Here is a 16,726-nt window from a genome sequence, read left to right on the forward strand (position 1 = left end):
TTGGTCATTGAATTTAGGACACACCCAAATCTGGTATAACCTCAGCTAATTGTATCTGCAAATTATATCTGTTTCCAAATAAGATCACATTGTGAAGTTCTGTTTAGACGTGAATTTGGGGAGGATGCCAGGTCACCACAGCTGACCCACCACAACTGATGTGCTGCTTTTCAGGGAGAAAGCAGTGCCTCTGAGAAGAGCGGGGTTGGCAAGGGCCGGGTGCGCCCGGCACACAGCGGCGCCTCGCTGGTAGCCGTCGTGGTGGCAGAGCTGGCGTGCGCAGAGCTACACCCGCAGAGGCCGCAGAGATCGCCCCCAGTCCTGTGAAGGCCTTGCCGTTGGCCAACACCGCCAGATGTTTGAGCGTCTGGAGGTGACGCAGGAGATAGTCAGAATAGGGAGGGAGTTGATAGAAAACTAGTAACGCTTTTCAAATAGAACTCAGTTGTATGCAGTATTGAGAGAGAAGACGGAATCCCATGCCATGGTGGACAAACTAGGATTTCTCTCTTTTTTTTTTAAGTTTTAAGCCCAGGATAGTTAACGTACAGTGTTATATTAATTTCAGGTGTACAATATAGTGACTCAGCACTTGCGTACAACACCCGGTGCTCATCACAACCAGTGCCCTCCTTCATCCCCGTCACCTGTTTCCCCCCTACCCCCCACCCACCGCCGTTCTGGTGACCATCAGTTCTCTGTAGTTAAAGAGTCTTGGTTTCTCTCTCTCTCTCTCTCTCTCTCACAAAGTAGGATTCCATTGTTAGGCTTTAGGAGATCGTGATAGGACCTGCACCACCGTGAAAAAGACTTATCTATGTGGATACGCACATTCTGGAAAGAGGGTTCTGAACTCTCATTAGATTACCACATGGGTGTCCAGAACCCCAGGAAAGTAAACACAGACTAAAGAATCATCTTTGGAGTAGACTGTTAGCATTAGTTTTCAGATAAAAAGGCTAGTTGGCCCTCCCTTATAATCACCGTGCATTAAAATATGCCTCTATAACTTGTGCTACATTACAAAAGGGAAAATACTACCGAATGCATTTATCTATTGCTCTAGTTTGTCAGCGTCCTCAGTGTCTTCCAACTGCGCATAAATAATTTGTGCACACTCACTTCCTCCCCAGCCGCCACCCCATTTCTCTGTGGCTCTTTCGTTCCGGAGGAGAATCATCTTCCCACATGGGCTTCCCCTCCTCCTGGCCTCTTTGGAGCCCATGCCCATGAGGCTTTCTCTCCCTGTCTACTGAACTGTGCTATTGGCAAGGACCCTCGTGTCGCTTCCAGGGGACACTCGTCAGTCCTCAAGTTCTTCAGCCTATCAGCAATGTCTAACACCACGGGTCTCCCTCCTTGAAATGCTTCCTTCACTTGGTTTCCAGAATTTCCCACTTCTTACCTTACCAGCTTCCTCATCCCAGTGGCACCTTCCCCTGTCGGTGACAGCCCTCCAGGCTCAGCTCGCCCCCTGTTTTCTTCCCCATATGCTTCTGCCTCAGATTCATCAACTTTCTCCTTTCTCAAGCCATGGATGGTGTTGGATTCAGAAAGAGGAGCCGGCAGTGGATTAGTCCATCAGCTTGTGGGCTATATTATTTCCATAATGAAGATTAACAGTAAAGCTGTTTTCACAGTGGAAACAAATGAGTTCAATACAAAGTAAGAAGACATTTAAATGTCTTTGAAAGGAAATATGTTTACTCAACAAACATTTGGAAGGAGATTTAAATGCACTAAATAATGAAAGAAATAAAATTCAAAATAATATCTGCATATACCTTTAGTAGAACAAAATATCAAAGATTTAAAAAATAGTGATCTGCCCAGTGCTGGTAATATGCAATGAAATGACACATTTTCATTTACCACTGATAGGCATCTAATTTGATTTAGCCCTTGTAGAAAGTATCAAACTCACTACCAGAGTCTTAAAATGTCTATTCCCTTGATTCCGTAATTCTGTTTCTGGAATTTGTTTTTTATGATTTTCTATTTTTTTTAAGTAACCTCTACACCCAAGGTAGGGCTTGAACTCACAACCCTGAGATCAAGAGTCACAGCCTCCACTGACCGAGCCAGCCAGATGCTCCTGTTCTAGAAATCTAACTAAGGAAAGCTTTAGTGTGGAAAAGAACTTTGGGCACAAAAATACGCATTGAAGTAGTTAATTTTAATAATAATAATATCAACAGTGGGAGCACATGGAAGCAGCCTATTTATCTGACTGCAGGGAAATTGTTAAATAGACTACAGTATGTCAACCCCGTGGAATATTTTAAATCTATTAAGATGATCTATTTTAAAGAGTCTATGAAAACATGAAAAAATTCCATGACGTAATGTTAAGTGAAACAGGGAAGATAAGACTGTTTACATAGTATTAAAAAATTCACACATAGTAAAAAATTAGAAGAAATTCACTGCAATGTTAGTAGTGCTTATGTTTGGGAATTTTATTTACCTTTTTGTTTTTAATTAGCTCCTATGTCTGGGGGAAGTATAAATAAATAAATAATAAAACTACAAAAACCTGTTTGGTTTTGGTCAATTCAAGATTTGGCGAAGAAATGATAATGAAATGATCAAAGTCACTAGTATACATATTTCATAAAAGAGAAATTTTTCCAGTATAAGAGAATTTATTAGAAAGGAAGAAATAACCGGAGTAAGGAACTGTGCCTTGTAAATGAATGCAATGAATGCTTGAGTGCAAGATCCAGGACCTGGACTGTGGGTTCAAATCCAACTCCACCTTTCCCAGGTGTGTGACCTTGGACAGGTTACTTGACTCCTCTGTGCTCCAATTTCTTGGAAATTGGAATTCTTGCATCTACAGAATGCAAATAACAAGAGCACCTTCCTCACAGGACTGTCAGGAGGATTGTGTGTTCACGGAGGCCCTGGCTCTCGAACATGCTCACATGCTCTCTTCATCTCTCTGTCTCTGTCACCGTCTCTGTCTCTCTGTGTCTCTTACATATATATATGGAAGTGTTGTCTACCATTATTGTCTTCTCATCATCTCCATCAAAGCTCAGGAGTCAAATACCACTGGTGTTCAAAACCCCTCTCCGCGACTTACTTGCTGTGGGACCCAGAGAAAGTACATTTAGCCTCTCTTGCCTGAGTGTATTTGTAAAGTGGGGAGAGTACCTGCCTGTTAGGGTTGCTGTGAGAACCAGTGAGATCAGGTTGGTCATGTGCTCAGCACAGGGCTTGGCACACAGTGATGCTCACAGCAGAGGTAGTGAGTGGGGAGGTATTGAGGGCTGCTACCATGGTGGTGGATTCTGTTTTTCTTTAGGTCTCTTCTGAACCAGAAGGAAGTTTAGGGGCATATGGAGAGTGAGCTAACAAGGAGGGTTTTGCTGTCCACTTTTGATGGAGTAAGGAAGTTGAGGATCAGTGATCATCATAATAGTTTATAGGTTTATATTGCTTTATAGTTTTGAAGCTCTTTACATATATGTTGACTCCTTGATACAACAATTCTGTGATGTAGTAGACAGAAGACCTGTCCTCATCACTGCTGTTTACCAGTGTCATAGTCCCTGTATTTATAGTGGATTTCAGCAACTAATTCTATAGATATTACACTTCACTCTTGATCTAGCTGTTCTTGAGTACTTAGTGTTTTAGGTAGATGCTATGTCCAGTACTTTGGACTTAAAGTTCTTTTTTTTTTTTTTTTAAGATTTTATTTATTTATTTGAGAGAGAGAGAGAATGAGAGAGAGCACATGAGAGGGGGGAGGGTCAGAGGGAGAAGCAGACCCCCTGCCGAGCAGGGAGCCCGATGCAGGACTCGATCCAGGGACTCCAGAATCATGACCTGAGCCAAAGGCAGTTGCTTAACCAACTGAGCCACCCAGGCGCCCTGGACTTAAAGTTCTTTGTCCTTTTCTTTACTCCCTATGAGCAACCCATTCAAGTGGCCATATCATGGATTCTGTATCCCCAAGAATTATTCCACCTCTAAATTGTGTTATTTTTAAGCAGAGTTTGAACTCACGACCCTGAGATCAAGACCTGAGCTGAGATCAAGAGTCGGATGCTCAACAGACTGAGCTACCCAGGCACCCTAAGTGCTACTTCTCTTTCTTATTTTCCCAGGATATTTACATTAAATTTTTTGGTTACATGAATATTCTCTATTAACAGTCTATGCCTATATATATAATATTCAAAATGAGCATTACAGGCTACTATGATTGGGGTTTTTTTTGCTTTTTGTTTTTTATGATGTTAATAATTGTCTTGGTTTTCATGTTTTTCTCTCTCTTTGTAAGCCACTTGTCTGAAATCAATGTCTCCTGCCTTTCTTCTGGCTTTAGCTCTGGATAGTCACTAACCCTTTGTAATTGCTAAATCCAGTGGAGTCTTCCAGCCCTAAACTTTTATAGCTGTGCTCTTCTTGTTACTTCCTCCTCCCTTGGTTTCCATGACATCACTTAATCCCATCTTTCTGAGCACTCCTTTTTAGTCTTGCTTGTGCATAGTCCCCTGTTTACCTTCCCTTAAGTGTAGTGTTCCTTAGGATTCTATCTGTAATCTGATTCTTACTCAACAGAATCTCTTTAGGCAATATCTGCCATGGCCATGAATGACTTCTGTTATTTATTCCTCCTTATAGAACTTTCTTCTAAGCTCATTTAACTGGCCATTGAACATACAGATAGAGAGTATGAAGACATTTGTCAGTGCTTCCACTCCTGTTCAAGGTCCCACTCTCTTCTTGTGACATCTGCATATGAATTGTGTAGAGGCTTTGGTATCTGCCTGTCTAAAGTTACCTTCGCCCTACCTGCTCCTGTTCACATAGACAAGCCACCTCCTTACCCTTTTACTGTTCCGTTCCCTTCACACACCACCAAATACATACACACATACACTCTCTTCTCCAACTTTTCCCCTCTCAAACACCTGCACTGCCTCTCTCCATTTTCATTGGCAAGAAAGCTGAAAGTTTTCTCTCCCCCAACTCCTCCTATAGGAGGAGGATGTTGGACCAATTGTCAGATCCCAGAGAAAGCAAAGTATTTTACTAATTTAGTATGCTTTATTTGTACTTGATAGTAACTATTTTAGTAGGCCATCCCTTTTAAAATGTGTTAATCCTTGAAATGTTTAAAGAATGATCACTTGACAGTAGTGCATATCCATGCAGTCCCTTCTGCATTGTTACTTTTAGATTTAAAACCACGAGTGGTGGGCGCCTGGGTGGCTCAGATGGTTGGGCGTCTGCCTTCGGCTCGGGTCATGATCTCAGGGTCCTGAGATCGAGCCCCGCATCGGGCTCCCTGCTCCATGGGAAGCCTGCTTCTCCCTCTCCCACTCCCCCTGCTTGTGTTCCCTCTCTCACTGTGTCTCTCTCTGTCAAATAAATAAAATCTTTAAAAAACAAAAAAACAAAACAAAACAAAAAATAAAACCACGAGTGGGATTGTAATAAGAATTTTATTTTTTCAGAATTAAAACTACACATGTGGGGTTGTAATGTGAATTTATAGGCAGAGATAAGGTATCTTGTCCAAACAAGAAAGAAAAACACAACTAAATGTTCTCTTTTCCACTTTTTTTGCTGTATGTAGTTAGGACCATGAGTCTGAGCTTACATTCCTAAAAGCTACAGGTGTCAATCAGATCATTCAGGGAGAGCACTCAGAATGAGAAGAGAGAAGCATCAAGCCTGTAAAAGAAGAACCCTCCCAGGAGCCTTAAAAGGGAGCCTATGCGAATCAGCATGTGATTCTAGAGAGTGGTTCAGCATGGCTTGATGTTTATTTTTAAGAAGTGTAAAGATGATATTCCAGCAGGTCTCAAGGTTTTTCACCATCACAGTCATTGATGATGGTGATGGTAGCCCTTTGTTTTTTGTTATTATTTGGTTTTTTTCTAGCTTACCAGTTTGTTCTGTGCATTTTTTAAGGTCCTTAAAATTCTGGTCAGGGCAGTGGTTGACGGGATGACCGATCGAAGTGGAGATGTTGCAACTGGCCTCAAAGGGAAGCTGCAGGAGTTACTTGGCAGAGTGACTTCAAGAGTGACGAATGATGGAGAAATCTGGAGGCTGTATGCCGAAGTGTATGGAAATGGGCAGAGCGAAAAGCCTGATGAAAATGAAAAGGTAAGTCCCCTTTCAGTCCTCCCGGGTGCTTGCCTTTTGTTTGAATTATGTGTATTGGATCTGCTTCCTTGATGGTTGGAGGAAGAGTTAAATAGCTTGAAATGGAAGATTGATATGCTCAGGTTTTCCGTTTTGATTCAGAATCTTTAACATAAGCACTTTGAATTGCGGGCAGGTTAAGACTTGTAAGCATTCACTTTTTTTTTTCTTTCTATGAATTTTTCTTACATAATTTTCTCTGTTTCCTGCAAAAGGTCTCTCCAGCCTGCTCCCCCACTGGAGCTGCCGCGAGCAGCTGCTCCCATTATTTACCCCCAGCCCTTTCTGCAGGCTCCTTGCTGAAGACTCAGGGAGATGGGGCCCAGGGACAAAGATGGTTTAGATCTGAGATAGGGGCCATGGAAGGGAAAAAGAAAAAGGCACTAGATAAGAACATTGGAGGAGAGCTTGTAAGTCTAAACACAAAATGCTTTATAGAGGTTGCCCTGCACCTTTCTTGGAAGTGCATTAGAACAGCAGTTACACTCAAGTTATGCCTTTGGCCTCTTATCTTAGAACTCAAAGGAGCCCCCAGAGTTTCCAAGGTTGAAATAATTGTTTTCTGTTCTTTTCAAAACATCCACAACAAGTCACATGTACTCCTTGCGTGAGTTTGGAATTCGCTGCAGTACAGCTAATCTGTGGGATTCCTAGCCATCTCTCCTCCCTCAGTCCACCCAGCTGGCTTCTACCATTGCTTGTCAACCCAGAGAACACATAATCACACGCACGCATGCACACACTCCTACTTTCTCTCCTTCCATTTCTTCTTGAATTATGTGCTCTTGCATATGGAATCAAGGGTAGTCTGAATTCTCTGATCGGTGACTTCTCCCTCAAGAATCTGCAAGGATGGGGCTGGGAAAGAGTGTTTTAAACTTCTGTGAGTATACACACCTCTCGGTAATTCTGTAGGTGTCGTCAAGTTCATGCCTCATTCTCTAAACCGGGCTCTTAAGCTGATGGCTACAGATGCTGAGGAAAGGTGTGTGCCCTTCTTCTAGATTTCCAAACCTGGCATTTCTGTTTTTCTGTTTGGAGGGAAGTGTCTCTATCCAAATACATCCATTTGATTGCTTTTAATTGCTTATTGCTGTTGGCTGTGCGTCTGTACCCTTTCTTTGATGAGAATAATAAAGACCGCGCTGCATGACACAGATGCTCGTTTTTCAAGTTGGAATTAGTTCCACATGACTTCCAGGAAACCGAGTTTGAAATGTGCATTCTACTTGTTATTCTGAATATTGTTCTTTTTCTGTCCTCAGGCGTTCCAGTATCTCTCTAAGGCATACAAGTGTGACACACAGTCCAGTTGTTGGGAGAAAGATATGACATCATTTAAGCAAGTGGTGCAGAGAGCCTTAGGACTCGCACATGGTATTTGATGTAATGTTTGCTATCCCTGCCATATTTTAATGTATTTGTACTGAAAAAGAATTTGTCAAAAGTGAAGTTCCATTACAAATAGCTTCAGATTATTTCCTTCTATGGAATTGTCATATTTCATGCAGCAAATCTTTATAAGACCAGCTGCTAGGTAGTAAGCACTTCGGAGCAACAGGAGCAAATAGAGGCCGGAGCGTAGGAAGGATAGAGGCTTAAATACCATTGGAATAAGTGATGGGTATCAGGAGCTTTCAAGACGTGAAGTACCTTTCCAACTGTATCTGATCTTCAAGCACACAAGGTCTGTTGGTGTTGCTTGTGTAGTATTAAGGAAATCTGTTAACATTTCCTGACTTGTAGTCTTCCTTTATAAATGGAAATATTTTTTCTCAAAAACACATAGATTACTGGAGGACGTAGAATGTACAAAAAGCTGTGGCATATGCAAAAGAAATAAAAAATATAATCCTATCCCTGCGTTTGGGAAAATTAGTGGATGATATTTGAGGGGAGAGATAACCTTACATATAAGGTTGCATGCCTGTTGGGTATATTCCAGATAAAGGCCCCTTTTCATTATTTGCATTAATGAAAAAATATACCAGTTAAATTTAATAATGCATTTTTATATTTAGAACTGAGTATGGATGTGTGATGCCCTGGATATGCAGTTCAAATAAAATAATGAAGCCACAGTGTTAAGAACTGAATCACAGAGACTATGAACCTATCCTAAAGTCGTCCTCTAACTTTTTTGGCAACTAATAGTTACAGTAATTGGGGAGCCAATGAGACCGTAAAAAGGGCAGACCCTTGAAATCAGGGAGACCTAAACTCCAGGACCGGCTCTGCCACGTACTTGCTAGGTGGTGTTGGGTAAATCACTTAACTCCTCTGAGCCTTAGTTCCCTCATCAGTAAAATGGGAGTAATGCCTACCTTCTTGTTAGGAAGAATAAATGAAAACACATTTAAACACTTAAGAGTATCTTGCACATGGTTGAAATGTGAATCCCTGACCTTCTCACCCCAACCCTGTTCCTTCTGGGGGTAGAGGAGCTGAGCTGTCTGATAAGGCATTCAAACTAAAAAGAGAAAAAGGAAGAACAAGAGTAAAGGTTAACGTGTCTCTAAAGAAGTCACAGAACATTCAAACAGTTTAGAAATGGGCTTAGTAGTTGATAATTCTACTTACGGTCTTTGATATCACTGACAAGAAGGATATAAATATCCAATTATCTGGGCCGCCTACCCCTTGACAGATCAGGGAGACATGCTGAACTCTGTGTAGCTGAACTACAGAGTAGATGAGGTGGAGGTCATCGCCGATAGACCTGTGGAATGTGGCTGCAGTTCATGTGGATTGTGCTGGCCTCATGGTGGGTGGGCTCAGAGGGAGTGCAGTCCTGATGCCTTTGACCTTTGTGAATATAGTACCATGTTTGAGGAAACCCATACCTAGGTGTATTATGTACATAATTACAGCAAGGTGCAATCTCCTTGGAAGAATTTATCTTACCTACTTGAGATTGCCAACCCTAAACATTTCTGTGAACAGCTAGCTTTGTAACAGTCAAAGCCAAGATATTTTCTGTAGTCACTAAGTGATGCTATTAAACCTGTCAAATATAAATGCACAGGTTAAAGAAATAAGTACTGCAGGAAGAAAATCTTCAGTTTGTATCTTAAAGTCGTTTTTAAGCTATTTTGGGCACCTTTTTTCCTCAGGGCAGTACTGGGAGAAAAACAAGCTTCTATTCTTTTAAGTTTCCTCTGACTTTAATGAATTAGGTGTTGGTGTTCCTACAACACTTTAAGCATCTGTGAGTGGATGCTCAGCTTTAGTTTCTGGTGATATTTTAGATTTATGAAGATAAAACTTTACCTTTTCTTTGTTGCTTTTTTTTTTTTTAAGATTTTATTTATTTGACAGAGAGAGAGATAGCGAGAGCAGGAACACAAGCAGGGGGAGGGGGAGAGGGAGAAGCAGGCTTCCTGCCGAGCAGGGAGCCCGATGTGGGACTCGATCCCAGGACCCTGGGATCATGACCTGAGCTGAAGGCAGACGCTTAACGACTGAGCCACCCAGGCGCCCTCTTTGTTGCTTTTGTAGACCAGTGCTCAGCTGAGGAATGAACTGGGTTTCTTTGTTATTCTCTTCTTTTTTTTTTATCTTTCTCCCCAACACTGTTGTCTATCTTGCTCAATTCTTTTTTTTTTTTTTTAAAGATTTTATTGATTTATTTGACAGAGAGATAGCGAGAGCAGGAACACAAGCAGGGGGAGTGGGAGAGGGAGAAGCAGGCTTCCCGCGGAGCAGGGAGCCCGATGTGGGGCTCGATCCCAGGACCCTGGGATCATGACCTGAGCCGAAGGCAGATGCTTAACGACTGAGCCACCCAGGCGCCCTACCTTGCCCAATTCTGAAAAAGAAAATAAAACATTAAGAAAAAATCACACACACACACACACACATACCACCTCCACATGATTTACTCCCTTTTGGGTTGCTATTTTTAAGAGTAGCCATGTACTTGATAAGACATTGCAGTGTCTCTCCATAGGGCTTCAGACCTTTGTGTAACAATGTTGTCATCGTGTACCCATTTGTATTGTCTGGGGGCTATTCATTTCCAATTTCTGCTATTCTGTTTTCTGGGAAAGGGTAGGCAAAAGCTGGTTCCTTCTTTGCCATCCAGGGACTTTCAAAATAATAGTTATGCATTTTAACTGTAGTCTGCCTGGAGGAAGCACTGCTATCTTGGATTTCCTGATGATTTGGATCAGCATTTTATTTCTCTCCCTTTCTAGAACTCTTATCTTTGTCTCTAGTGCTTTTTGGAAATGGGATTAAGCGAGGGGTGTAATAGTGTTTTTGTCTTTTTGCTCTTTTTTTAAAATTTTTTCCTGAATGAAAATAAGAATTAAAAAAAAAAAAAAAGCTGTTTCTGATACGTTCCTAGGTATTTAACAGCCCAAATACCTCAGCCGTCGTAGTACAACGGTCTTCTCCTAAGGCACACAGACATCATAATCCTCACTATCTCCAGGTTGACTGTGCCCTTTGAAAACGAGTTACACATTGTTGATTACCATGCATTGTTTCCACCCTTAGCTGAGAAATGTCAAAGTCTAATAATTATTTTGAAATGAGAATGTCAAACTTGGTTCTCACCAGCCATGGGAGATTAATTAATGATAAAACGATTTTCCAGGCACAGGCAATCCCCACCAATTGATGAGAGTTTGCATGCAAGAAAGACACCTATTTTCCATTCCTGGTCTAAGATCTAGGGCACTGAGTGACTTTCATCGTTGCACTGTTTAGTGTAGTTTTAAAATAGGATCTGGTTATTGGTCTGCTTTGTGGCAAGCATAATTTAGAAGAACAAAAATAAAAACAAACCAGTGGAGAGATACCAGGCATTGTATTTTTACCAAGCTCCTCACTTGTTCTTATAAAGCATTAATAGCCAGGCCTTCTGCTAGGGAGGATTATCCCCTCTTGATAATTTCACATTTTAGGAAGATGGGCTCCCTGGCTCTCTGGACACAGCGTTGTCACACGTGAGTGACTTTGTTCTCTCCCAGTCCCTGCTGATGCCAAGCACCACTCAGCAACCTGAGAGCCTGGGTGTGGTCACCTTCGCTGAACGCAAGCACATAGGTTGTTGAAATCGCTTCTTCCAGAATGGGGACATAAACCCGGAGTAGGAAAATGCAGTTAGGGGCGCCTGGGTGGCTCAGTTGGTTAAGCGACTGCCTTCGGCTCAGGTCATGATCCTGGAGTCCCGGGATCGAGTCCCGCATCGGGCTCCCTGCTCGGCAGGGAGTCTGCTTCTCCCTCTGACCCTCCCCACTCTCATGGTCTATCTCATTCTCTCTCTCAAATAAATAAATAAAAAATCTTTAAAAAAAAAAAAAAAGGAAAATGCAGTTAGAATTGAGCTGTAAATACCTGGATGTCGCTTCACTGGGCTGGTGTCATGGGCCACTGTGAGCCCCCGTTTGGGACCCGGTGCCCCGGGAAGCTACACTAAAGATCTGCCTCATCTGGTTTTGCCCTCTGTGGGCACCTTGTGTTCAGTTAGATTTTGTCTCTTTTTGCCTGATTTCACTGTGTGTGTGTGTGTGTGTGTGTGTGTTTAGGGTCTCTTCCCAGTGATCTGTAACTTACCAAAAATCACCTATTTCCCCTCAAAATTCTTCATTTAGCAATAAGCGTGAAGAAGGATAATGGGGGAGGGCGCCTGGGTGGCTCAGTTGGTTAAGCGACTGCCTTCGGCTCAGGTCATGGTCCCGGAGTCCTGGGATCGAGTCCCACATCGGGCTCCCGGCTCAGCGGGGAGCCTGCTTCTCCCTCTGACCTTCTCCCCTCTCATGCTGTTTCTCTCTCTCTCTCTCAAATAAATAAATAAATAAAATCTTTGAAAAAAAAAAGAAGGATAATGGGGGAAATTATGCACATAATTGTTGTCCTTTTGCCAAAACAAAGCCTTTCCATGTGGGAATATTTCTCAAGTCTGTACTATAAAATCCTAATTAAGTAATGGTTTTTGGCACTTGTAAATTATCGTTACCAGTATTTAACGCGTGTTTTCTCCCATATTTATGTTTCAGTGGCTATAAAACACAGTAAAAACAAATCCAGCCCCCCAGAGGCTATACAGGTGCTTTCTTCAGTTCGACTCAATTTACAGGGCCTGTTATCTAAAGCAAAGGTGAGAGTGATTTAAAATGTGATTTAACTCAAAGTGTCATAGGAAGAAGGGTCTCTAGCATTAGCTGACTGCTCTTAAATCTTCTTTTTTACGTCAGGGCTGATTTTAGGCCCATGTTACATTTCCGCTATCAGCCCCCAGGGGGTCGGTTGGACTGGTGGGGGTGTTACTGGCCCAATGGCTAGACTCCTGTGGGTAACTTGGGAGTCTTTGAAATTAATGCTTGTAACCCAGCCCTGCTGCTTTCTTGAATTTAAATTAAAACAATGCTCTTCTTATTGTCACTTTTTCCGAAGTGTGACATACATGCCCCTGATAGCGCTTGGCTGAACTTTTGATTTCAGTGTGTATTTATTTCAGCACATGTTAGAAAAACTTTAACTAGCACCTCAGATCTACATTTTCATGAATATTATTGCTTACTTTTCATTTGCAGTAATGTAATGTTTCCTCTAAAAAAAGACTTTTATTTAAGAAGCTGATTTCGAAGCCTGGTGACGGGTATTAAGGAGGGCACGTACTGCACGGAGCACTGGGTGTTATACGAAAACAATGGATCGTGGATCACCACATCAAAAACTAATGATGTATTGTATGGTGACTAACATAACATAATAAAATTAAAAACTACAAAAAAAAAGCTGATTTCGAAACAAATATTAAGTGGGTAGTATATGGATTTCACAAAGATTAAGGTCGGTGAGTGGCTCAGGTTTGACAACTAAAACATTTACCACCAATCTACAAATGCCACCTTGTGAACTAGCGCTGGGTTGGGGACACCTGAGAATCCCTGAGGGAACTGGTTTGGAGTCTGAACTTGGAGCGTCTACCTGTGGCAGGGCAGGTACGGGGTGGAGCCTGGGAGATCCCTGCAGCCAGGTGTGGATTATACCTCTGGAAGCAAACTGTAAAGGAATATAGTTTCTTTCTTTTTTTTTTTTTAATTAATTAATTTATTTGAGAGAGAGAAAGCACGAGTGGGCCGAGGGAGAAGCAGGCACTCCGATGAGCAGGGAGCCCGATGTGGGGCTCGATCCCCAGACCCTGGATCATGACCTGAGCCCAACCGACTGAGCCACCCAGGCACCCCAAGGAATATAGTTTCTAATACAATTCAGTGCTTTCTTTTCTCATTTTTGCTTGCCTTCACTATTTAATCTTGGGTTGTAAATGAATTCTGACACTTCTGAGAGCAAGTGTATGGCAAGTGAAGTCACTTCAGGACACATGTAAAAACCTTCCCAGAGTAAGTATGTCTTTTTATTAATTGCTTGATCTTTTCTGATGAGGGCATCATTTTTGCCCCTTTAGATTATTAACTTGCTTTACTATCCTTTTAATCTGCAAGCTGGACCCAGTTTCTAATAATCTACCAGGAAGAACTGTATTTCCTCCCAGCTTGGTATGATAACTTCAGAATTTTGTATCTCTCAGAAGGCTGCACAGACTCTCAAAGAAAGTCAAGGTAGCAAGCTTCTTCTGTGACTTTCCTTCGGGAGATAGGTTTCCTAGTTAGTTTTGGTTAGATTACTAACCTACCCACGATTGTTTATTTCCTCAGGAGATAACTCTACTAGTTCCCTTATCTCTGTGCAAAGCTTTTTCTTATAAGTTACTACTTTTACATAAATCTGTACCTGCAAACCTAAATATCTTGTCTCTGCAGGTACTGCCCATCCTCCCTTTTGTGGAAGATCCCCAAACATTGAAAATGAGGCCTCAGAACATCATCTGTGTTTAGACTTTGTTCTCTTTAGATACCAACTGGGAAAATTTGCCTCCCAACGCCTCCTTCTGAAAGCCTGTTTTTGCTAGAGTGTTTGGGAGTCTCTGATTTTGTAGTAGATCATATGCCTTTCCTATTTTTTTAACAACTTGGGTTTGCTCAGCTGAATTGCGATCCCCAAAACACTTTTTTAGAACACTTTAAAGAGTGAAAATGAAATAGGATAGATAGCTCTATTAAATAGCTTGTAATAAGCTTGGTTTGTACCAATCTCTGATCTTTTCTTGCCAGGCCAGGGAGTTCATGGAAATAAACTAGAGCCTAGAGATAGAGACTCACCTGAGACTCAGCCAGTCCATGGGCTTCGCCCCCCCACCCCCCGGCCAATCGCTGTGCAGATTTGCTGCAGAGGGCATGAGGGCTGTTGGGGAAAATGCGGAGAGCCTGGAGACAGGACAGATTTTACCACTTACACACTTTGGGATCCTCAGCAAATAATCCATTCTTTCTAAGCCTCAGTTTCTCTCTCCTTCCTCTTTAGTTTATAGGTGAGTGATGCAGATTCATGATGATTTGCAAGCACTATAATTCTTAGTAAAAATAAAATATGTGAGTCTAGGTTATTTTTCTAAAAGGTGTTTTCTCTACTGATCACATTGCGACGGCTCCTATGTCATTCTCTTATGAAATGTTGTGCACGGTGTGACTACATGGTAACGTGACAAATCTTTACTGAACATTGATGAAGTCCTACATTCAGTGAGTGCTCTTGGCTCCAAAAATCACTGTGTGAAACTCTAAGCTTGTCCCAGTGATTATACCATCACTCAAAACATCTTTGGGACTCCCTTTTTAGAATAACCATCAGAACAATTGTCAAGTCTTATTATCTATGGTCATGATAGTAAATAGTCATATGGTAATGGTAAACAGGTCATCTAGTCAGGCCTGGTGAAAAAGATAGACAATGGGACTTCTGGGTGGCTCAGTCGGTTAAGCGACTAACTCTTGATTTCGGCTCAGGTCATGATCTTAGGGTCCTGGGATCGAGCCCTGTGTCGGGCTCCATGCTCAGCAGGGAGTCTGCTTGAGATTCTTTCCCTCTGCCCTCTACGCCCGTCCTGTTCACGCTCTCTCTCTCTCTCAAATTAAAAAAAAAAAGAAAGAAAAAGTATGTTGAGTAAATTACATTTCTGATCAACACACACATGCACACTGTGGTCGTAAAATCCTGAAGCTCATTTTCTTGGGTGCCTATCCTGGCTCAGCAGGCAGTTCCAAATAGAGGCTCTCCAGAATGCCTCAGCTATGGTGGCATTATCGAAGTATGTTGCCATGTGCCTCCCAAGGCAATTCCTTTTACAGGAAGAGGGCACATTTATTTTTATTTTAATATGCTGGGCTTCTTTGCTTTTACCAAATCTTGATAATCTTTGTGGCCTCTGAGTCCTAAGCCGTAATAATTTTCAAATAATTGGCATAAAGGGGTATGATTTGTATGAGCTTGAACATAAAGTATATTCATTTTGCTTATATACACAATGAATAGATTTGTTTTGTTTGGATGACAAATGTCCATTCATCCTGAAACCATCGTATGACATCAAAATGAATAACCAGGGGACACCTGGGTGTCTCAGTGGGTTAAGTATCTGCCTTTGGCTCAGGTGATCCCAGGGTCCTGGGATCGAGTCCCGCATCGGGCTTCTTGCTCAACAGGGAGCCTGCTTCTCCCTTTGCCCCTCCCCCTGCTCGGGCTATCCCTCTCTCTGACAAATAAATAAATAAAATTAAAAAAAATGAATAACTAGTGAATTCAACTGCAACTATTTTTAAGGACAACCATTTTTAAGAGCAGAGCTCATTTGAATTTACAAGTTCAGGCATGTTGTTTGATGCCTGGTTTAATTTTGTGGCTTGTACATTTCCAGGATGGTGAACAGAACAAACACTAACCATTGCTACTACCATGTGGTATTATTAGATACAGGGAATTTTAATTCTATCCTCTGTACCTATTTTATTTTAAAGAGATTGTCATTGTTTTGATAGTTCTCCTTTGTTCTTTATGTTGCAGCAACTTTTTACAGATGTGTCAAGTGGAGAAATTTCCAGGGAGTTAGCTGATGAAAAAGCAGCGATGGACGCCCTCGTCATAGAGCTGCAAGGCCTAAGCAACCAGTTTCGAAACCAGTACTGACCATCCTGGGAAGAGTTTTTGGAAAAGGAGCGCTCACCTTCTGAATTTCTCTTATACCTGTGTATCTGAAACACAAGATAATTGATTTTTTTAAATAAATTTCTCTTTAATGGCTAGCATTTTTGTTTTGTGGTTTTTCCACGTTTGGACTTTCCGAAGTACGTTAATTAAAAGTTCCCTGTTTCTTTAGGCTTAGTTGCAGTTGAATTTAGTATATTCTTTTGTATTCTGTGCTGAAGTATTTCAGCACTAAGAGAAAAAAATTACAGTTTTCTTTTTAGCATAGGGTTTATTCTCTCTCAGCCTAAAATGAATTAGAGCATCCTTTGGAAAGACTTAGTCTGTAACAGGGAAAAAAATCCACACACTACAAGTCTGTGGAATCATTGGATCGGCTGCATTATTATCCAAAAATGATAAAAGGTAGATAGAATGACAGAAATCTTTTTCCTTCTTGAGATTTTATATTTGTGTCAGAAAGATACAGGCTTGGCTAAATTAGAAATATGGGCATACTTTA

General features: G+C 41.6%; 1 protein-coding gene across 13 annotated transcripts in view; it reads left to right on the plus strand.

Annotated features, from left to right (window-relative positions):
• Nucleotides 1-16,322, plus strand: part of TTC27 (tetratricopeptide repeat domain 27) — a 168,388-nt gene extending 152,066 nt beyond the window's left edge. For 8 of the 13 annotated variants that reach the window (XM_064572082.1, XM_064572078.1, XM_064572080.1 and 5 more), the window contains 4 exons: nucleotides 5,935-6,132; nucleotides 7,437-7,548; nucleotides 12,177-12,277; nucleotides 16,084-16,322. In XM_064572082.1, coding sequence (XP_064428152.1) covers nucleotides 5,935-6,132; nucleotides 7,437-7,548; nucleotides 12,177-12,277; nucleotides 16,084-16,206 — 534 coding nt within the window. In that variant the 3' untranslated portion in view covers nucleotides 16,207-16,322. Of the gene's footprint in view, nucleotides 1-5,934; nucleotides 6,133-7,436; nucleotides 7,549-12,176; nucleotides 12,278-12,713; nucleotides 12,977-16,083 lie in introns of all 13 variants that reach the window. The other 5 variants (XR_010405508.1, XR_010405510.1, XR_010405509.1 and 2 more) reach the window with 5 other exon arrangements.
• The last annotated feature ends 404 nt before the right edge of the window (nucleotides 16,323-16,726 follow it).

The sequence above is a fragment of the Mirounga angustirostris genome, unplaced genomic scaffold (genome assembly GCF_029215605.1).
Source record: "Mirounga angustirostris isolate CCGP_5_RB_7025 unplaced genomic scaffold, mMirAng1.0.hap1 SCAF_10, whole genome shotgun sequence".
In the NCBI taxonomy this organism is placed as follows: Eukaryota; Metazoa; Chordata; class Mammalia; order Carnivora; family Phocidae; genus Mirounga; species Mirounga angustirostris.